This window comes from Molothrus ater, chromosome 5 (genome assembly GCF_012460135.2).
Source record: "Molothrus ater isolate BHLD 08-10-18 breed brown headed cowbird chromosome 5, BPBGC_Mater_1.1, whole genome shotgun sequence".
Lineage (NCBI taxonomy): Eukaryota > Metazoa > Chordata > Aves > Passeriformes > Icteridae > Molothrus > Molothrus ater.
Window position 1 is genome coordinate 33,381,418 of NC_050482.2, and position 23,445 is coordinate 33,404,862.

At 40.4% G+C, this 23,445-nt stretch overlaps 1 protein-coding gene across 1 annotated transcript in view; it reads left to right on the forward strand.

Annotated features, from left to right (window-relative positions):
- Positions 1-3,179: 3,179 nt before the first annotated feature.
- Positions 3,180-23,445, forward strand: part of LEMD3 (LEM domain containing 3) — a 41,413-nt gene continuing 21,147 nt past the window's right edge. Inside the window, exons 1-3 of the mRNA XM_036400899.2 lie at positions 3,180-4,766; positions 18,452-18,489; positions 20,910-20,976. Coding sequence (XP_036256792.1) covers positions 3,248-4,766; positions 18,452-18,489; positions 20,910-20,976 — 1,624 coding nt within the window. The 5' untranslated portion in view covers positions 3,180-3,247. The remainder of the gene's footprint in view (positions 4,767-18,451; positions 18,490-20,909; positions 20,977-23,445) is intronic.

Sequence of the window (23,445 nt, forward strand, 5' to 3'; positions counted from 1 at the left end):
TTTCAGAGTGGAGTGATTTCTTCTGAGGCATACTGCCATAAGAGTAACTCCACTAGTTCCTGGAGGCCTGTGATTGTGTGACTATCTCCACTTTTATTAAAAAAGACAGGAAAGGCACATTCTTACTTTTTACTAACATTCACATTCATTACCATCACATTCCTAAGAGAATATGATCTCAGCATATCTTAAGGCTCAAAAATAGAAAGGTAAATAGAAATACACAAGCACTTACAATATTGGGAGTTTAACAAGAGAATAATACTTCGTTTAGATGTGACTCATGATTTCTACATGCTTCAGGTATGCAACAGTGATTTGTAAAGGGAGTGGGCTGCATTAATCGAAGAGGAAGTTGCAGTGAGAGACTTGCTAACATTTGAAAGGCAGCTGTCATTCACACATTCTAAGAACATTAAAAAAGCACAAATATCACACAAATCTGGAATCAGGAAAGAAAAATAAGAGAGGTGTTAAAATACAACTTCAAGTACCAGTCTAATGAAGTCAACATAAGTAGGGTTGCTAACTTCCAGAACAGCTTTTCACCTAATGGAAGAACTGGCAGCTTCTTTAGAACACCAGTCCTTTAAGGATGAGAGGGAAAATATAACCCAAAACTTCTTATCCAAAAAACAACCACCATTTTTTTGCTGATGAATAACAGCCTCCACACTCCTTGCAGTCAAAAATTAGAAAAGTACTTTAGAAAAGTAACCACTTTGAGTATTGACTTAAAAATTGACTATATGGAGATATTGATAAAAATAAGGGATTGATACTAATGTATTCTATGAAAGATGTGATTTTGCAATGGTAATGGAAGTATCCTAACTTCAGTACAACAAGAAGACATATTTTTTAAACATTTCAAAATATTTTGGCACACGGATTTTATATCGTGACTTGGAATATGTAGACTTCTCAGTCAGCTGTTCTACATGCAGGAGATTACTCAATTTTTGAGTAGATTATTCAAGTTTTGCAGGTGTTATATTATAATAATTGTTAACTATTTATAGTATTTACTGTACTCCTGCTGCTAAGTAAACAGTTTTATAAAATAACTCATGCCCTTCCTATAATAAACAGCAAGATAGGAATTGCACTGGTAGGATGACAGGATCCTCACTTTCTTGCAGGACAGCATACTTTCTGCTAGTAGAAGGAAGGTGTCCAAGCCAGTGCTTTCCAGATTGGTGCCTGGGCTGGGACTGACTGCTGTTTGTTTGGCCAGTGTCACAGGCAGCTGGAGACAGGCACTGAATGTGGCCAGGCGTGTTCAAACACGTATCCCGACTAGCTGCTGGAAAGTGTGGGTTGCTTCTCACTGATGAGAAGGAATGGAATGTCAGAAGTATCTCCCATGGCATTTATGATTATCAGTTGGCTAATATAGATTGGGAAATAGGACAGAACAGGTACATTTACATTGCTAATTTAATGGAGGTGATGTTGAGTGTAATGATCCTACCGCTGGAGTTCCATGCATTCCTCCAATGCAGGGAACCAAGAGGCTGTGCAGTGGTGCCACGTAAAGCACAGCAGTCATAAAGACCCTTGGCCACGCCTCTAGCTCAGTAGATTTGGCTTGATCTTCTCACATAAGCTGCCTTACAGCTACCTGAACTCCTTTTCTGCAAATGTTCCTCAATAACAAAATCAGCAACTTCAGTTTTGACATTAGCAGGGCACATCTACAATATCCTCACTGCAGCAGACTGTGAGGGAGAACACGCAGTTGTTCATGCAGTGCAATCTTGTCCCTGGACCAATTTGCCACAGGTGGTGGAAAGCCAGTCAGAGCTAGGTCAAAATTGGAGCTCAGCCTCCTGTGTTTTTGATGTAGTATGCAGAAACTGAGCCCAGGGTTTTGTCATTCAATGTGGATAGGTAGAGACAGGCAGGCCAGGAGATTTTGAAGCCTCCATATGAGGTTCTGTGGCCAAAGGGCCTATACAGAAGGGTCAGCACACACCACATGCTCTGAGAAATGCCGGGACAACATCTCTTTATATTGGCACAACCATATGACAAGTATGTTTCTGTATACAGTTTGACAATTTCAACTGCAATACATATGAAGAACTATATTTTCCAAAAGAAAGAAGCAAAATACATCCAAATAATTCCAAAATTAATCACATGCAAAATCACACAGAATTTATTAAGGTGGAAAAGACCTCAGATCATCAAGTCCAACTTATGACTGAATAACACCATGACAACTATAACACAGCACTAAGACTGGATGTGGCACTTTGTTTAAACATCTCCAGGCGTGTGTCTGCCACATCCATGGGCAGTCCATTACAATGTCTAATCACCTTCTCTGTGAAGAAATTATTCCTAAACCTCCCCTAGCCCAGCTTAAGACTACGTCCTCTCGTATGCATGAGAGGTTGTATGTCTCCTCATAGCCGAGATGTCCTGATGCTGGAGTTGCAACAGGGAGAGGTTTGCTCCCACCAGGCACATTGGTGGAAAGGAGCTGCTGCCTGCCACCTCGGGAACGGCCCGCCAAAAGGTACACGCAGCCTTTTCCTACTTCTCCAGCCACCTTTAGGCTAAATTTGACACTCGGGAACGGCGCTAGTGGAGGTTCAGGGCTGGGTCTGACGCTACTCACTGCAGCGCATTCCCGAGCCCTCCGACACTCGGCAGCAGCCGCGGTGCTGTCTGTTCAAAAGCGAGCCTGACCCAGCGCGTTTCCCACCAGCGCGGCTGCTCCAGCTCCGAAAGCCGCCGCTGTCTCCCCCCAGCCCCGCACTCGGCGCCCCCCGCCCCGCCGCTTCCTCGCCGCCGGCGAGAGCGCCTCCCACAGGCCACCCGGGCCATGCCGGGGGCCGCCCGCTCGGCGGTGCCCTCCCTGCTCTCGGCGGTGCCCTCCCTGCTCGCGCCACCGCCCGCCACGGCGCGACTGCCGCGCGGGACCCCCTCTGCGAGGCCGGGGGCGGACCGGGCGATCCTCGGCCCCATCTCTCGCGGGGGCGGCGGGAGTGGCGCCAGCCCCGCGCGACAGCCGCGACCGAGCGGGGGTGGCCGGGAAGCGCCGACGGCGCCGGGCGGCCCCGCCCCGCTCATCCCCCCCGCTCCCCCGCCCTCCCGGCCGCGCTCCCGGCGGGCGGCGCCGCGGGGTGACGGGCGGGTCTCGGCCACAGCCGAGTGCGGCGCGTCAGTTCCGGCGGGGAGCGCGGCGCGGCGCGTGGGTCGGAAGCGCCGCGGCGGCGGCGGCGGGGAGCGGAAAATGGCGACGGCCGCGCAGCTCACGGACGAGGAGCTCTTCTCGGAGTTGAGGCGCTTCGGCTTCTCCCCGGGGCCGGTCACCGAGAGCACCCGGCCCGTCTACCTGAAGAAGCTGAAGAAGCTGCGTGAGGATGAACGGGCCGGGGCCCGCGGCGGCGGCGCCAACAAGACCCGGAACAGCAACAACAATAACACGGGAGCCGGAGCGGCGCCGGGCGGAGGCGGCGGCCCCGGGCGGGCGGCCCCGGGAGCGCGGCTGGCCGGCGCCGAGCACCCCTTCCTCCCCGGGACTGCCGCCGGAGGCGGCCGGGGCCGCGCCGCAGCCCCCGCCGGGGGCGGCAAAGTGCTGCTGGGCTTCAGCTCGGACGAGTCGGACGCGGAGAGCAGCCCCCGGAGCCAGGCCGGCGGCAGGAGGGAGCGCGCTGCGCCCCTCTTCCGCGGCCTCAGGCCCGCCGCCCCCCACGGCGCCTGCGGCGTGAGCAGCAGCTCCCTCCCGGAGGAGGCGGCCCGGCGGAAGCCCAACGCCTGGTGGGGGGCGGCGGCCAGGAGACCGACGGCGACTCAGGGTCTGAGGGAGCTCGGGGACGGCGAGGAGGAGGACGACGACAAAGAGGAGGAGGAAAAGGAGAGCGAGCAGCAGCGGTGGAAGAACCGGACCGTGAACGGGAACCGGCTCCTCTCCTACGGAGGCAGCAGGGACAAGTACTCGGACTCGGAGGAGGAGGAGGCGGCGGGGGCGAGGGCCAAACAGCAGGAGGAGTCTGCAGTTCGCCGGCCCAGACGGAGCCTCAGCAAGTCGCCTGCTCCATTCATAACAAGCAAATGCGCTGCAGCCGGCGCTGGCGTGATGGAGACGGGCCAAGAAAGGGCTGGCGGAGGCTGCAGTGCTGCTGTGCTCGTAACGAATGACAGGGCGGCGGGGGCGGCTGCTGCCGGCAGTCTAGACAGGGGCAGAAATCAGGAGGAGGAGGAGGAGGCGGCGGCGGCGGTGGGGGGAAGAGGAGGAGGAGGAGGATGTGAAAATCTGGACTCTAGTCCTCCCAGCCCCAGATACCGCATTGGCCTATCCAAGAAATCCCCATCAGTATTGCTGTTGCCACCACCGCTCACGGACGTGGACAGCGGCAAAATCACTGACCCTCCAGGCACCATTAGGAAAGCGACCAATAATCATGTTCTCAGCGGTGCTCCTGGTAGCTGTAATGTTGAATCCAGGATCTATTCATCTACTAATAGCCTTCCCCCGGGTGGAACCACCTCCTCCCTTAGACTCAACCACTCCAATCATACGGGTTCAAATCATACCTACCTGAAAAACACCTACAAGAAGAATCTCTCTGAGCCCGAGGAGGAGCTTCTCCAACAGTTCAAAAGAGAGGAGGTATCCACCACTGGAGGCTTCAGTGCACATTACCTGTCCATGTTCCTCTTAACTGCTGCATGCTTGTTCTTTCTGATACTGGGATTCACATACCTGAGAATGAGAGGTTCTGGAGTAGCTGAGGATGTGGGAGCCAACAGTAAGTATTAGGTGAAGGGTAAGAGCAGTTTCTGCAACTGGATGTAACAACTGTTAATACGCCTTTGCGTTCCCAGACCTCCCTTACTGAACAGTTCTGGGTTAGAGGATGATGCACAGAGAAATTGTCTTTCCTTATGTATGTGCTTTGCAAGCTGGTGTAATAAGCTTGCAAGATATTTGAGATAAACTTAAATCCCAGCATTCCCTGCTGTAATCTGTTGATACCTTATTTTCTAGCAAGTTTTCTTCCCAAGACAGTTCTGTGGGTTTTGTTCAATTTAGCAGGAGTATGGTTAATAGAGAATTGGCGAGGTAAGATTTTACATAAATCTTGCAGGAGTAAGTGCACAGTTAGATACCTGGGATTCCTGCAGGGCTGAGATTTGACTGTAGTTGTTTGGTAATAAGCAGGTTGTTTTCATTCATGTGTGCTGAGGCTTGAAAAGGATCCTAGGTTGAGATGATGTTGCACACTATGACAGACTTTGTGCAGTGAACGCTTGACGTATTGTGTATTGTTTTCTAATAAATGATTCCTTCTAAATTTAGTTGATAATAACGTTTATGCATGAATTACTGCTGTGCTTTAGTCTGAATTTCAGAGCATTCTTTTTTTTAATACTGAATTATTTGGGAACTTCTTTAACATGTAACTTGGAATAGATTTAAAACCTACCATTTTTGAAGAATACAAAAATGGAAACATACCACCTGAGGGTAGTGATTCATGCTAATTCAGTTCTTGGCTGTTTTGAAGTGGACAGTGGAGATTCTAACATCAGAAAGAAAAATCATGCCATTGCTGTCCTGAGTTTTCATTGCTTCTGGTAAGAAATTATGCAAAAATCTGGTTTTGGGATGTAAGAGCGTTAGAAAGTTCTTGGCAACTTGCACCTTTCTTGAAATGATTGAGGATGGTGTGTGGGGTGTATGCAAGTGGGTACATTTTTTTATAGAGAGTAGAGGATTTACGTACTCATTTGTGGACATGTATACAGTGCCTTGTAAGGAATGATCTGACTGTTACCTTGAGATCTACTAGATGTCCCAGGGCAGCAGTGTGGGCTGGCTTTTTTTTTTATTCCCTTTCAAATTTTGTTCATTACATTAGAGTAGCAGAATAATTTTAAATTCTGTTTTGTGCTCTTGGGGGGTGGCGTGTAAAACATTTGGTGTTGAGGAAGGACGGTAGCAGCAAGGACTTGGGGATTTGCAGTGGTTTCATTGCAATGGTCCACATGGCTTTTAAGTCTTGTTCAGTCTTTTTTTTTTGAGCTGGCTGTGAACATACACAGGTGGGCTATAATTAGACACAGTATAGTATGACTGTTAGGACTGCTCATACTCTGGTTAGCTTCTGGCCATAACTGATAGAGACATGCCTACATGTTGTTATGTATGGATAAGCTGTATTCTTGTACTAGCAGGTATTATATGCTGCTTTTAGTCTTGAAATATGATTTTAACCGGAGAAGATCTGTCAGCCTACTGGGGTAAACTGCCAAATTCAGTGGTTGAGTTAAAACTGGCTTGTCATCCTGTTTGGTAAAAGCTGAGTGTTTCAGCAATGCAGATAGCAATAGTTCTTAAAGTTCAGAGTGGATTTTTTTTTTTTTGTATTGAAAAAAAAAATGTTTTGGAATGTGTGAACGTTCCTATAGAGCTTGTGGGATGACTGTGTTGAGTATATTGCTCTTAAAAAGTTAACCCAGCTGGAACTGTTACACAGGAAAAATTGTGCTCTTCTTAGAGGACCTTGCTTAGAATAGCCTGCCTTGTCAGTGCTCTGGTAGCCCAGTGTTGCTTGGTCGTTCAAGTAAACCAGTTCTTGGCCTGTTCTTACTTGCTCTCTTTTCAGTGGAACTCTCGAAAGTGGATTTCCTGAAGAATTCTTCTGGCAATGGCACTCGTATTTCGTCTGTGCTGCTTCCTCGCAGCCCCAGGCTTCGCTGCAACATAACAAATGGGAACGGGGAATAGTGTCCTTTGGCAGAAGCAAACAGCAGGTTTTGTGGCTAGCTCCTTTGATAGGAAGAGGAGCAGGCCACTTCTTTTAAGTAATGTGGGAACGAGCAGGGACTTACCTTGCCCATATGTTTAGCACGTGCTTACTAAATTCCTCTTAAATTAGCATATGGAACAAAAATACGGTGGGTCTGTAGAACGGGCAAGAACAGACAAGACAGGCTAATAAAGACTGATGTTTACTGAAAAGGGGGAGAACCCCGTCTTCTATTATATGTTTCCTAAGCTTAAACATCATCCAAGTGAATCCTTTGACTCTCATGTTTATATGGGTGTATTGTCTGTTTTTTTTAATAGAAGCAGAAATGATTCATACTTTTTAATTAAAAATAATAGTATATCTCAAAAAGAGCCTTATCATTTAGGCAATTGGATATTGAGATTTTTTTGTCTTTTAGGTGGTTGGATTTTTTGTCTTTTAGGTAGGTTAGATTCTGTTGGGTGAGAGTGATTTGGTAGTTGAAGAAAATCAGCTATTTTAAACTCCAGTCCATGTCATAAAAACTTTTAGGGTTCAGCAGAGTTGCAATATATGCATCTAATTATCATGCATACTATGATAAAGCAATAAAGACAGTTATTTGTATATCTGGTGACTTCTTATTTTAAATTTGCAGGGAATGATGCACAGTGAGCTTAATGTTGGTTTTCTTAACAGTTAAGTGCCTAGAATTAAATGCAATCAAGTAAGGCGATAGTATGTTTGTGACGTTGAGAAATACTTATCACAAAGTACACTCAATATCAACACTTAAATATTTGTCAATCTAAGAACAGAGGAGGTGTGTCTGATGAGAGGGAGGCTTAAAACCAGGTGTTGGAGTTGAATTTAGGCCAGGTAGAGTAATAAAAATGGGAAGGGGTGAGCAGAGTATTTCACAAGAGACTTGTCACTTACACTTACATTTTACAAGAGACTTGTGCATAGTGTTCAAATGATTTCTTATGCAGTGCTCTGAAATAGCTATGAAGTGCTTTAGTTTTTTCACATGTAGCATAAAAAAATCAGAACTGGGCTAATCCTTCTGTATCTAAGCTATAAACGTCACTTGAATTAAGGTTTTTATGCATTTTGCTGTCTAAAATATAGATGGGGTTTTTCTTAAACCCGCTGAAATGAACTGCTCTTCAAGCTCACATAAAAGACCCAACTAATGCTAGTGCCTGTTATGCTTGCTATCTCTGACAGTGCTACATTTGAAAAAGATCAGTTTGGGCTTGGTGCTGGTAACCTCGTTCATTTTGCTCTGGCTGTAAAGCATGTTTTGTTTGCACCTGCCTTCAAAATACCATGGGATTATATCAACTTCTTGCCAAGCCAGCATAATATTTTGTCAGGAAAATGGTACACTTTAGTCTACTTCCTAGGTTCTTCAAACCCTGAAGAGGTGTGTGTATATCTCTTCCAACTCCCGTGGTTTTGTGATGTTACTCTGAGCATCTCTAGTGGCTGTTCCTGGAAGTTAATTCTAAAGTTACTTTTAACGAGAAGTTGGTAACAGTATCAGATATGTTGATGTTGCTTTCAGATCTGGTTCTCTTCCTTGCTGGAAGATGTGGGTCCTAGTACAGATACTGTTGAAGTCTGTAATCTGAAATAGGTTGTATGTAGGTTACTTCTACCATTTCTGCTCCAGTACTTTGTCTGGGAAGCAGTTGATGTGACAAAAGAAAAAAACAGAACAGAACAAAACCATCACAACAAAAAATGAATCTTGGAAGTTTCAGGTAGGTCTTGTTTAAAGTCTTTTTTTCTTATAAGAAGCCTTTTAAAGTGGCCTTTGTTGCTAGCAATTTTGGTCTTTCTATGATACTTGTTACAAAACAACTGCTAGGAGGTTAATCCTTACTATATTTACTACAATTTGTGTTTTTGAAATGTTAATTCAGGGAGACTTAGCAGTTGTGCATATTCCAAGTGTAAGCTTAAGCAAATCACAATTCTAAGAGTTTTATTCAATTCCATTGATGTTCCTTTGTTCTTGACGTCTAAATCTCTCAGGTGTTAAAACTTCCATGGAATTTTATGCAGGGAATTTAATTGCTAAGAAGTTAGACTTGCTGTATAAAAGACAAGATGATGACTGTTAAGCTCACAGGCGTGCAAATTACTGTTGAAGTGCTGTGGTATTTCACAGATAACTGTTATAAATTTACTTGCCTTCTAAGATCACCTTCTCAGAAGAGTCTATTCTTTACAGTGTTGGCTTTAATAGAAGAAAATTGTGGATAGGAAGTATTTATGGAAGAGGATATAAAAAAGGGAGGGAGAAAAATTAAAAGATTTGTAACATTTCTGTGTTGTGTGCCTGTTAATGCTGCCTGTGCTTTGCAAGGGATACCCTGACTTGTATTTGACAATGTAACAACTTCCATTGAAATATTAGCATGTTGCTGTTTCACTTTCTGTATATTGCTTTAAATCCTAGTTAGTAAGTATTTCTCAACTAGGTGATATAAAAGAAAATCCTGGCGTTTTTCTTAAAGACTAATCTCTGTTGTAGCAATCTCAGTTCTATGGTTTGATGAGTTTTGGATCAAGATCAGTAGATCAAACAAGAAGAATCCCTAGGCTGTCTTCATAAGGTAAAGCCAGGCAGCATAGTTAGATTTCCTTAGGATTCTTGACAATTCTAAACTCTCATCTTCCTTATGGTATGTCAGAAATTATTCTTTAAAATGAGGAATAATTTGACCTTTTATCTAGGAAAGTTGAATAATTATTATGTAGTGACTTTCATCTAGGAAAGTCTAAGTAATTGCTATGTAGTACAAAATAGCTCAGCTGACAGCTTCAAGTCCTTCCTAAAGGATTATAAACAGTCTATTTACCTTTGTAATAGTTATGGAGTATAAAGAATAAATAAGAAAATTGTTCAGCAGTGTTTGAAACAAAACTGATGGAAATTCAGAATTCCTGTTTTTAGGGAGATAGTGGTAGTTGATACTTCGTTCAGAATATTTATGAACTACTTTGCATTCATCTGCTTAAGTGTGCTGCTGTTAGCAGATGTGCACAAACCATTCCTTATGCCATTACTGTAGATTCTTATTATGACATTTTTTTGAAGTTACTGTTGGAAGCCATGAGTTTTTTTCGAAGTAAGTAATGGAAAATCTGAACTAGAATCACTTGCCTGGGGACCAGGGATGCAGAAAAGCTCTGACAGGAGTCAACCTGTTTTCATTAGATATCAAAAAGTAATCAAAAGTTTATACTGCATTCCACAGTGCGTAGTTTTCTCAAAAGCAAATTTCATTTCTAATGTGAGAAAGGTGATCCAGAATCTGAAAGCAGATCTGGTTGCAACTTTTACATTTTAAAAAGCACTAGAGACTAGAAAGGTGTGGGAAAGCAAAAAGCAGACTTGTTTCATTTGTTAAGAACCTCAGTCAACTCTAATACTGTTCAAGTGCAATACAGATATTTGTGCTTAGGACAGATGCATAGAGTGATAATGGATGCAGTGCAGTATTTTAAAGAAGAGCCCATGATACACAAGGACTTGAATTTTGCATTGTAGGAGCCCTACTTAGCACTGTTTCATAGTCTATAGTTATCCCAGTACAGGAGGAGAATCAGGCCTACAGTCCTCCTATCTCTGAGATGCAATTGTGTTTCTAAATATCATTTACATTTAAATCCTTTTGAGATCTGTGTTTCATCTGAGAGTAGTAGGTTTCAAACTTTAGCTTGACTGCTTACCCAGCTAAGCTGGCAGGAGTTGTAGAGTTGTACCCAACTGATCCCTGTCATGCTTCTGGACTTGTGCTTCAGTAACAGTATGAACATTTGAACAGGCCAGAACTGCTGCTTGAGAAAGTTGCTTCACTAAAAAGCTTAGGCAAGTAAATTAAGCCAGTACAGTGTTTTTTTGTTGATGTAAGTGCTATTTGAATGTTGTTGAGAATCACGGAGTGTTGTAATCATGAGGCATATATTCCTTTTGCCTATATAGTTCTTGTGAATGTATTCTCTGCTAAAATTAGTTGTCTGTTGTGATTTGTGTTAGGTTGAGGGTGATAAGTTTACTGGTCAGCGACTGTGAAATCAAAAAGAAAAGTTTTTTTAAAGGAGAATCTCTTCATTAGTACTTTGTCTTGTCTGCCCTTGGCTCCTTGTATTTTTCCTGGTAGATACAGATTTGTGGAAGAAGGTAGCAGTGCCTTTGCTGTGATTATAATAGATAAGGACATGGTGTAGCTCAGGTCTTGATCAAGAGTAACCTTTGTCGCTTCTGCCCACTGAGTCATTCTGATGCAGAAAAACTTGTCGAAAGGGGCAGTGGTACTGTGGGAAGAAGCATACTGATCTGTGCAGGGATAGATTGAAGAACCACTGCACATCTTAAAGCTGAGCTCATGTAGGTTCCTTCTGTGTTAGAAGGCTTGCTAGAGTTTATAATGTTCAATGTGGAGTCCTACTGTGCTGTACCTCCCACAGTGTTATTTAGTGCTGTTTTTCTGTTCTGCTTATCTGTAAGCATGAGAAGTACTTATGCTTTTACATCTGCTTATGTAAAAGCAGGTGTGGATAAAAGAGTAAGGCACTATGGGAAATCGGGAATCTAGGCTGTGCTAAAGGATATGTTCATGTTTGTCTTTTGCATATAATAATAAATGCATGTTCATTTTGATATAAACTCAAAGTAACTAAAAAGGGAGTGTTGAGAACATCTAAGAAGCTATACTGCTGTACTGTTTGTACAGTGACCTTTGAATCAGGAGTAGAAGTACCAATCTTTTGATTACTCCTTAGAGCTCATTCATTCAGAATGGGCAGGTTGATATGCACAATTCGATTTGGTGATCCTGGGTGTATTATGATCAATGCCTGTTAAGTTTTGCTTCCATCTGAGGTGGTACTCCCTGCAGAAACACTGTAGGCTATGTAGTTTCAGTTGTTCACATTGAGCATAGATGTGTCGGCATACTTTGGAATTGTGCAGTGGCTTTTTATTTATAACTTTAAACACTTTATTTCTTTTGACATTCAGCTAGAGAACCTGCTTATTGAACTAGCAACAGAAATGTGCAGATTGAGTACAAATGCCCATGAAGTGTAGGGGAAAGGAAAAACATGAGAAGTTAAATCCACTTGTTTTATTCTGCTGTGTAGGATGCGTGGTAAAGTGATGCCTTTTGAGGGAGAGCAGACTGGAGGGAAATGACATGAAAGTAGCAGCCCTGGGAAGGAGCTGTCCTGGTAATTGAGGACCTAAGGCCAAATAGGGTCTGCCTATTCCTTCTGTAAGGGAATGAGTTAGCATGTGATATCCTTTGTCATTCAGAACATGGGAATGTACCAAGCTGCTTACACAAGCCTTGGGATCAGACTAACTATATAGCCAGCTCCCTTAGGCACAAGATACATGGTTTGAGGAAAGAATTAGGATCTTATTTTGTAAACTTTTTTTTCAGAGTTCAAGCACTGAGTTTTATGCCACTATGTAGTGACCTACATACTACAGAGTTCTCATGTGCCAAAGGTGTGGTACAGTTTTATTGCCCCTAGTGTTTGAGATGTTGGTAAGACTCACTCCTACTTCCTGTCTTCTTTTTTTCCTGTTTTTATATGGCAGGTGAGTTTCTTGCCAAGAAATGTTTTGGTTTTTCCTGGTTTTTTCCTCCTTTCTAGATCCACCAGGGTCAGAAGTGTGCACAGTACTGCTAGAAGATTCATCACCTTAATCCACAAGCTGATGATGTAACCTTTTAACTAATAGGCATAACCTATTTCATTAATAAACAGTGATCATAATGTTAGTTCAAGTTCAGTCTTAGTTCAAGCAGACTCTTCATCTGAGTAAAGGATAATGGTGTGTTAGTCCAGTTGTTCCCTTTCGATAATTTTTATTTGAACCAGGTAGATTAATCAAACAAATCATCAAACAAAAGCAGTTGCTGTGGTAGACAACGTGGAAGGTTTAGCCAGCTCTTCAGGCTTAGTCTGGTGGAGTAAAAATGGAAGTAACTAAATATTCCCTGGTGTTATGCATGTCCAGTCAAGTGTTATGTTGTGTATTAACTGCTGAGCTCATTCTGATTTTGAGCCCTTCTAACTTGTACAGTATGTGGTGAGCAGTTTTCCTTCTTCTCTTAACTAGTATGGATACTTGCGGTGAACTGTCTGCTGCTTCCTCCGTGAACGCTCATCTTTGTCGTGCCAAGAGACCTGCTAGCAACTCCCTCTGTATGTCCTGCATGGGGCACCTATTTTCAGTGTTCTGCTGTTGTGTTCAGGCTTTGTAAATGTATTCTTCAGCAGTTCTGCTGCTCTTAGTGCAGCAAGCACTGATAGAACAATGTGTGCTGAATGATTTAAAGAACAGAGGTGCAACAGAACCCCATTTTTAAAAATGAAAAATTCCTGTGGTCAGTATCTTGACTTTGCTCCTGATCAAAATGTTACCTTTGGATGTTGTAAACTGTTCATACTCTTATTAGTACTTTGTTACTGAAGTCTGTCTGGAAGAAGAGGTTATAACTGTGATTTTATTTTGGAAACTCTTCAAGACAGAAATCCTTACTACTTGTATGAAATCACAGGATATTTGTATCAAGACTGGGCCCCTTGGCAGAGTGACAGTAGATTCAATATTTAATTGCAGCTTCCCATTGATTCTTAAACCTTCTGTGTTTCAATAACACTTGCTTTATTAGTTTGCTTTCTACTTTGAACTTTGAAGTTTGAGGAAAGCCGAATGCTTCCTAGTTTAACATAAAACACGTTGTGTTGCTATGCTTTCAAGATGGAGTTTTCCCTTTTTTCTAAATTTGAGTTCATTTGTTGAAGTGGTGGGTATTTTTTTAACCTTATAAAATGTAGGGAGCTAAAATTATTTGGGAGAGGTGCAGAAGAATGCAGAAGAGCTATTTCAGAAGCCTATTCTGATTCTCTCTCCATAGTAAAATGCTGGTATGTGTCTGAAGTCCAACATTTCTCCTGGTGATGTTTTGCAACTGCTTATAAGAGCAGTCTTAATGTGGTGGGTTTTTTATTTCCTCTGTATGGACACCAGCCTGTGGTGAATACCATGTGTATGTGATTTTAATCTAATTTTTACAATGCACGGCAAGTGCACTTTTGGGCCATTTTCCCTAATAGAACAGAGACAACTGTTTCTTCTATTTGTAATATAATGCAAAAGAGCATGTGTGCAAATACTGTTACTAAAAAATATTTCTTTAAATATTCTTAAGAACTGACAGCTTTTATAATTTATAAGTTTTGTGATCACTAATATGAGTACTACAATGAAACTAATGTTATTATTTAGTGAAACTGAATAATCTGATGAGAAGCTTTCCCAAAACACTTGTGTCTCTTCTTAATTATGAATTAAATTGGCATGATTTGCAGGAGCACCTTTCAACATTAAGGTCTCTTCTAACCAGCATTTAAGTAGCAGGAGTAGATTTGAACCTTTCTAGAAAGGGTGATACAGCTAAACAAAGGAGATGGTTATTTTGTTGTAATTTTTTGGGCTTTTTATTTTTTTGTTTAAGTAGTGAAAACTCCAAAGAGAAATTCTGGTAGGTCATATCGTTTTACCTAAAATAATGAAGACTCTTATTTTCAGAGCTGATAGAAAATATGTCTGAAGCATGTATCACAAATATGATTTTTAATTCTTTTGGAAGGGGGCTTTGTTGGTAGAAGGGAACAACATGAAATTGTTGGTTATGTTGTCGATTGTTACATCACTTACTCAGAAATAGAATAAATTAAAATTATATTGGCTGGAAAAATGATCAATAAAAGAGCTTTAAACTGAGCCAGTTGAAAAAGTGACTAGATGTTAAGGAAAGGTTCAGCCATTTGTAGAGCTCGCTAATCCTTGGGGCACATTATGCTGCTCTTCAAAATTGGCACAGCCAAGGAGTATTCAAACTGTAATGGGGTACTCGTAGAAATACAAAAAACATTTCCAAAGCGCACAAAGATGATCCATATAGAAGGAATTGCTGTATGATTTGATGTCTTAATGTCAAAGCAGAGACATTTAGCCTACTGGTTCGAGATGGTTTCTACCTGAGTTAGAGAAATATGGAGCTGGAAGGTAATGCAAAACTGCTTGTCTGTTTTGAGCATTGAATAATTGCAGACAGGAAAATAAAGACAGGATTATTTTATTTAAGAAGTTTGAAATATGGAGCTCTGGAATAACATTTCAAGCAATAACTCGTTTGTTTGGTATTTTTCTGGCATTTTAAGGTTTAGGAGTTCAGAGAAACAATGTTTTAGAATTATTCTTGACATGTACATGGTATGTCACTGGATGAAGTCAGACCTTGATCCTAGAGTTAGAAAAAGTTACAGGTCTGTTAGCTGACATTGAAAATTCTTGAGTTGTAAAATTATTGAAAATTTGTTTCGAGATCATGTTTTCTGATAGCAGTGCTTCTACTATTGTTTCTTACTCTGGTAGAAGTACATTATCCAGCTGATGTATTTGTTTTAATAGGAGAAAAAATCTGATGGAAAGCATTAGGTTATCCTCTTACAGAACACATCTTTGTAAGGCAGATATTGGAAATGTTACTACTTCTCTTTTGGGTCTAGTCTGCTTGTGGCTTGGTGGATGAGGAGGAGAAAAGTATTTTACAGGGAGAAACATTCTTGTTTCTGCAGCAGCTGCTCCCTTGGAGGTATACCTCCTAGTGCACAGTCCCTGAATCCTGTGGGTGAATGGTATTTGATGCTTTGTGGCATCACACTGAGAAACGAGCTGCTTACTGGTTAATTGGGATCATTCTTGTTTCTTCGGCTGCAGCTTTACAGCTCCTTAAAGTTGCATTGGAAGTTTGCTTTTTCATCTCTAAAATCACATTATCTGTACATGCAGAAGTAGATTATGGCATTACAGTGGTTCTGTTAAAAATGTCACCTTAAAATGTTAGGAGGAACATAGAGCTGCAGAAAGGTTCAGAGGTGGCTTTTATAGCAAGGAGGAAGAGGGCTCTCAAATGTGTAAGAGTGATGAATGAAGGCATGAATGTTACGAAAGGGCTGAATAGTATTTATTATTCTCACCTCTGGTACAGGGATACATGTTTTAACTTTGAAGCATGAGTAGATGGTAAGTTGTTCTTTGAACTCCATTAGAATGCGAGCTTGATAGACTATTTTCCAGGCGGACAACTGTTGCATAGTAGAGGTCTCAAACCATGTTTGAGGAGGAGCCTTGAGAAATATATGTTCAGATAAAAAATATTATATTAATAATTAATTCTTAATTTAATGTTTAGTTTTGTAGAATAAGAATTTATCACTCTTACAAATATAGTTGCATATTCTAGGAACTGTCAAGAAAGCTTTTGAACCAAGAGTGCTGATGTAATATATTCAAATACCTTAGGCATGTTGGAGTATGTGAGAACTTTGTATCTGTGACTGAAGCATGTGGGAGGATTTGGTAAGAGGTTAGGTTCTGGACAAAAGAAAGAAGGGTGTATTCAGAAGAGGAATTACTGAAGAAGTTAAGGAGTGGCCTTATTAACTCAAGTGAATTGAGGTTATGTGGTAAATAAATGCAGATTGATTAACAGTTGTAATTGCATATGCAGCTGATAAATTGCTGCAGTTGCATTTTGCTTACTTGCCTCATACAGCACCAGTCATGCTAAACGAAATAGCATCATATATAAAATGTACTTCAGTTTTTGGTTAACAATAATAATCACTAACTTCAGAGGGATGTCATGGAAATCCTATAGTGTGAGTTAAAATAAGGAGTTGTAAAGTTTGCTGCATTTTTGTGATACGTATTTTTGAAGAGGTGATTGGTATTCTTGGTCATTGTAACCACTATGTATTTGTGAGGAGAGGCAAACATTGACATCTCATCTGGCTTGCTTAACAAATTCAAGGTGTAATTTATGTAAATATGAAGTTGCCCAAATGTGAGATAGACTTTCCCAGCATCACAATCCCAGTAAAATCAAACCACCACCATAGCCTCTACTTAATTTCTGGACTGCCCTAGCATATCTAGAATTTCAGGTGACAGTTTTCAGTTTGCGTTTTTGCAGGCATGGAAATGTTGCATATGTGTTTGTTTTGTGACTTTCATCAGTGCTAAAGTATGTTAGTCAGGTGTACTGAAATCTACACCCTCTTGTAACTTGTGTTTGTACCCACCTTCCAATCTAAAACCACTACTCAATCAAGATTTCATGTGTGCTGAATAGCATCGACCCTGGAGTCTGTAATTATCCTTGTCTGGATAACTAACAATCAAACTAGGTGTTTAATTCTATTTTAGGCTGTTTACATTAAATGTTTAGTGTGCTGGGCGTGTTTGAGTTAATGAATGAAATACATACAACTTTAAAATTTGTAGCTTGATAATCCAGTAAGCAATGACTGTGAATTTGGACCTATAGAATGAAATCATGAAATGCTGTAGGGCTCGGTATGCAAGAGTCTTCAGCATCTGCTTGTATCAGCTTTAATTAATCTTATCTCTGAATACAGTATTTGGATATCTGTGAAAACCAGTCCCTGTGTTTGGGTGGTTTTGGTTTGTTTAGTTTTTTTTCCATTTGCTGTATCAGAAGAAGCCAAAGGACTTATTGGGTTGGTCACACGCTTAATTTTTTTCTGAGCTGAGGCACATGGACAAACTTGTTTGCAAAGTTGCAGAGAGTCAAGCCTTCTTCGTTTAGGAAGTGTTTTCATTGTGCCTCTGTTTTATACGTCATTTGTTGGTTGTCACTGTAGGAATGTGGATCTTAACCATTGCTACGTGTAGGAGCAGAGAAAGGGTAATGGTTTCTATTTCAAACTTCCTTTCAAAACTAAGGTGAAACAGATCAACATTTGTCTGCTGACAAGAGTGCTACTGAAGTTCATGCAGATAATAAAAATCACATTCTTTTACAAATAATTAGGTTTTTTTTCTTAGAAAAATATTTTTTTGTTTCTTATCCATGTTCACTTAGACTTGACTAAGGTTGGGAACCCTGTTTTATAAGTCGGTCCTTAGTTTATTTTGTATCCTCCATTTCTCCTAAATGAGAAATCTAGACATGAATTTGATCTAATATGTCAACCTTTATATTTCTCTTATATTTCCTGTTTATAACTAAATTATAAATATAACTCTGACCAGTTTGAGCATGGTTGTGGATCAGCAGTCAAGATGTTGTCAATCAATCTACTCTTGGATGGGCAACTCTTGATATTTTGTGGATACCTATATGCATGGGAGTGCATGAGCTCTCAGTGTGTCATCTCACTCTTGTTAAAGAACATGCTGAGTTGTAGAGCTTTGTTGTATGTATTAGTGGCGAGTAAAAGAGAGGTTTTCCTTTTTTAAATTGTTCACTAAAATGTAAAACCTTCAAATTATTTCAAAGCAATTGAGTTAGAAAGCAAGAGTTCAGCAAATGACAAGTACAGTTTTGTTTTAAGGAAATAGCTGTGAAATTTGTTGACATACAAAAATCTACTATAACCTAAATGCTACTATACTGCATTATCAAATGCAGAGTTAGGGCAAAGGTTAATAGATGTCTCTGTTATTTGTCTTATTATGGACCTTGTTTTTATCTTAACTATTGCAGTGTTGTCATAAAGCTACAATGTTGGTATACCTTTTAGTGTTTTCAGACCCTAGAGTGAATTAATTTTTTTTCTTTTTTTCTTGACAGTCAAGGATCCCTTTAGTGAAGAACTCAAACAAATACAAGTAAGTAAAACCATTTAACGTTGAGATTTTAATCTGTCACATGATTGTATACAAACAATATAGATCTGTTCAGAAGGATGCAGTTTTAGTAAAATTTGCAGGAAGTAAATGCACTTCTTGTAACTGATATTTTAATTTTTTTTTTCATCTTGGGCAATATAAATAAGATTACAAGATTTGGCTGTGGCATGCTGGTTGCTCTAGACACAATGAAAATAGTACATAATTTGTGTTGTAGAAAGAAAAGAGTATTGCGGATTTTGAGACTAAATTTAACAGTTTTTCACTTACTGGTAACATTTGGCTTTTCAACCTTGAAAGCACAGCTGATAAGAGATGATTGACATGAAACCCAAGGATCTAATTTAGTGTTATAGAAGAGCAAGGGTTAAAGTCCTTCAAAATGGATTTTAAAATTTGTCTCTTTCACTTTGATTCCATTCTGTTACTTGTATTTACTTTTTTTGTCTGAAGTATCAGGCTAACAATTTTTGAGATGTCACCGTTGACGCTATCTGTATTATTCTTAGTGCTGCAGCATGTGTTCAGGTGGTTCTCTCTTCTGACTTGAATTGTAAACATAGTGATCTGCTTTTGCTAGGCATATATAAGCAAGTATTGCAAGGTAATTGTGGAGGCCTTGTGGGGGCGGGGGGCGTTTTTTTTTGGTTTACTGTCTGGGATTTGGTGTTTTTGTTTGGTGGATTGGTGGGTTTTGCGTCTAGGATTGAACTCTCCGAAAGTGAGTGAGTGCGTATTAAGCAGGTGGCCTTGGCTGGTTTCTTGGATAGAAAATGTTCCTGAATCTCTTGAACAAATTAAATTTCTTGAGGCAGATTCTGGGGATTCTTTCAAAATGACTTTACTAGTGTGGAGAGAATACATTTTGTTCACTGGACTTGGCCTGAGAACCTCTTCTGTGTGTTACTTACTCCTGTGTCTACTGCACTGTTCCATAGTAATCCTTTTCCATGCTTGATTGTTTGTTAGCTACACAGGTTATACTGCTCAGTTGCTTCTTTTATGTGGTCCAACTGTTAATTAGAAAAAAAAATGGTCACAGTAATATTTCTCATGTTCATCTCACTGTAGCTATTAGTGAAGTCATGGGTGTATCCACTGGCAAGTAAATTGAACTTGACGTACTGCTGGTGGTGTGTGTGTGCTGGAAGACTGATTTTCCTCTTCTGCCATTCACAGTGTTTTCCAGCCAGGAAACGAGTCAGTAAGATTGGTTAGTTTCCTGAGGAGTATCAACTACATCAACTTAATCTCAGTGATGGTTTTGTAGTACCAGAATAGGGAGAGATGATGCTGGTAATTGTTAATGATGCTGTTGGGAAATAATTTGTCCACTGTTTGATCGATGAAAGAAGTATTTTGCTTTTCTGGTAGCAATTTTCTTACAGGAAAAAAAATTGGACTACTCACATTTTAAAATTATGTCAATAATGCTGGTGCATCAGGGAATTAAGCCTACTATAGTTACTTTTTTTTTCAAAATTACTATAATCAGCATATGCACAAACTGGAAAATTACTTTTTTGAGTATTTTTTGAATGAAGGCTCTAGTCCTAGCCATTTGATAAAACTTCAACATTTCAGAATAGCCTTCAGTGTACGTAATTGTTTGTGTATGTAATTGCATGTTCTTTGTCTTTATGTTTTGAATAATTCCTTCTAAATATAAAATGGTCCTGGTTATATTAAAATAAATTGCTTGATATCTTGATAAGTTAAACTCCCTTGTAAGTTGCAATTATATGACATCTCATTCATGCTTCTTTTGGGAATTAGGCCTTTTTGTATTATGGTGTATGCAGGAAGTATCAACAATATAGTTCAGAGCTTTCTGGTGTGCTTTCTTTTGGCTTTTTGTTTGGTGAGGGTGGTTTATTTGGTTGGTTTTTTTTAATTGAATTACTGTAGTTGGAAGGTGGACAACAAAAGTCTTCCTTTGCTCTGAATTTTATGCTGGAATGTGACCAGATGGTACTTCAGTGTGGCTTGTATAAAATGTCACAGCACATTTATAAAGAATAAAACTTTTATTTTTAGACAGTACCTATCAAAAAAACACCCCGAAACAAAACAGATTTCTTTTGAGTCATTTCACTACTCTCTTGGTAGTATCAAAATACTACTGAGATTCTCTTGGTTTTAACTGGCAGATCCATCAGAGTCCAAGCTGCAACCTTGTTCAGCTTCAGTCAAGATCTGAAAATTCAGTGTAGTGTATATTTGGATTCAAAATCTATTGCCTGCATCATTGTTGGTGTGTGAGACATTACAGCTTCCTACCTGCATGTTTAAACCGTGGGTTTTTTCCTCATGGTAATTGAAGATTTTGAGGATAAAAGGAAAAAAAGTACATCTGTACTACTGCTTGTTTTAACATAAATATGTTTTTCTCATTCTAGGAAGACGAAATAAGTCTCATGATGAAGAGCTTGTATGCACTTCATGATAAATTGGCACAAGTAGCAGGTAACACTTAAAAATATTGCGATGTAACATTATGGCAACATAAAAGTCCCTGCTCAGATAGTGATTTGCATTTAGAGCTCCATTTTGGGGAACTTGAAATCCTGTTTCTAGTTCACTTACACTGTCTTTTTCCACCAGTGTTGCACCTTTTGCTGCAATGTTTGCTAATGAGATAGGCTCTTGAATATTGTGATCCTGTGTGGTTTTTGACCTGAAGCCTGAATACTTTAGTAATCTCATTTTGTTAAAAGGCTTAACTTAAATTTACTATATGTGAAGAGGACTGTGTGGGTTTCTTAAAGGTTGTTAATTCACAGTGGTGAAAATAAAATATTTTGCAACAGTGTTGAAATGGTTACTAATAAAGTGAACAGTAGTGGTTGAACAAGATTGCCTTGTTAGATAAAATGTCCAACTTAACCATATGACTTATACAGCAATGAAAAGTGCTGCATATAGTAATGTGCCAGATTTGGTGTTTAGGGATAGTATTATTGAATATTCAAAGTAAAAAATAGGGTGGTTTTATCTAGAGTCGTAAGGAACAGCTTTAAACTGCACACATAGGAAATGAAGTTAAGGCTGTGATTATAACTTTGGTGTCTGGTAAATGAGAGTTACAGCTGAGTCTGTGTCATGACTATTAAGCCGTTTTTATCATCCTTGCATATTTAACCCATCATGTGTTCAGGTGTTTGTGCCAACTATTTGTTTGGCATCAGCAAGTTTTACCAAGAAGGCTTTTCCATTATTATCAGGTGCTACAGACATCTTGCAAACATGAAAAAAATGTGGAAACAGCTCTGTGTCAGATACAAAGCCAACAGTGTAATATGTCAGGGCTGTATAGGAAATGCGTGAGAAATTTGAGCAGCTCTGTAATACCCTGTATATTGCAACAGTAATCTATCTTCATGCAGAAACATTTTGTTTCCACAGCATTTATGGTGTCTGCTGTGAATAAAATAGGTGTTTGGACAAGCCCCACATATTTTGGTTTGCTTACATCAGACAATCCCAGAATGGGTCAAGTTGGAAGGAATCACAGTGGGTCATCTGGGCCAACCTCCTTGCTCAAGCAGGATCATCCCAGAGCACATGGCATAGGGTTGTATCCAAGTGGTTCTTGAACATCTCCAGCAAGGGAAGCATTCCATGTGCTTTCTGGACCATCTGTTCCGGTGCTCAGTCACCCACACAGTAAAGAATTCTTCCTCACGGTCAGGTGGAACTTCCTGTGCATCAGTCTCTGCCCATTGTCTCTTATTCTGTTGCTGAGTACCACCAAGAAGAGCCCAGCTCCATCCTCTTAACATCCTCCCTTCAGATAATTATAGCATTGATGAGGTTCCCTCTCAGTTGTCTCTTCTCATGGCTGAGCAGGTCCAGCTCCCTCAGTCTTCCTCATTAGAGTGATGCTCCAGTCTCTTGATCATCTTTGTCTTCTGACATAGACCGTACTATAGCTGAGCGTTCCAGGGGATTGTTGCTTTTCCTTGCTTAGATCACTGTCATGCTGCTTCCCTCTCTTTTGAAGAGTGTAACAGCTTGCTGTTTGTTCAGTGTGTCATCTGGCCCTCCAGGGGCCACACAATGTACTAAATGGGTAAAAAGGTTTGGCACATAATTTCTACGTCCATGAAAGAAAGGGAGTTTTCTTTACTAGCTGGGGCTTACTTCAGCGTACAAATCTTTACCTGTCTGCCTTATGAAGAAGAATTTGTATGCTCCAAGACAGCTGCTTGCTTCACTAGCTCTCAAAGATGCATTTTTCTCTATTAGTCTGTTTCTGGCCAGAAGGATCTTCAAATGCTTCCTTTTGAAAATAGAACTATCCTTTCTTGTTAGGTGGTACTCCAGACTGGAGCTGTAATGTGAGATTACCTGGTTGCTCAGTAGAGTAGCTTTCATACAGTCTGAAGAAGGACCTAATCCATCTTTACTTAGACAGAAATTCTCCTCAATGCCAAGTTTCTTAAGATATGAGACGAAGATGTCTGCCATCCATTTTGGAATACTGTGTTGATGTAGACCTGGCACACTGTCTGGAAGCGGTTTAAAAGGCATAAAACAGAGAAAGCTGCAAGGGAGATGCAGGATTTAAGAGTGTTGATCTTGTGCACAGCGCACCACTTCAAAAGAGAAGTTAAAGAATACAGATTTACACAAAGTGGTGCCTTTCAGGTCTCTCTGTCACATACTTGGAAAAGTTTCTCTCATTTCATACTTGGCTATGAATCATTTGTTCATGTTATAACTATTAATATTAAAAAGGCAGGCTGGAAACTTGAAGTAGTCTGTTCTGTTGAGCTTTATTCAACATCTTGACTACCGTAAAGATGGTCCCCTCAAAATTTGGTTTCCAGCTTTGTTTAATAAAACAGACTTATTATTTTTACTGATCTACTTTCTTACCTTGTCAACTTCAAATGGAGGGCAAGTGATGGGGCTTTTATTTTAGAAGATAGA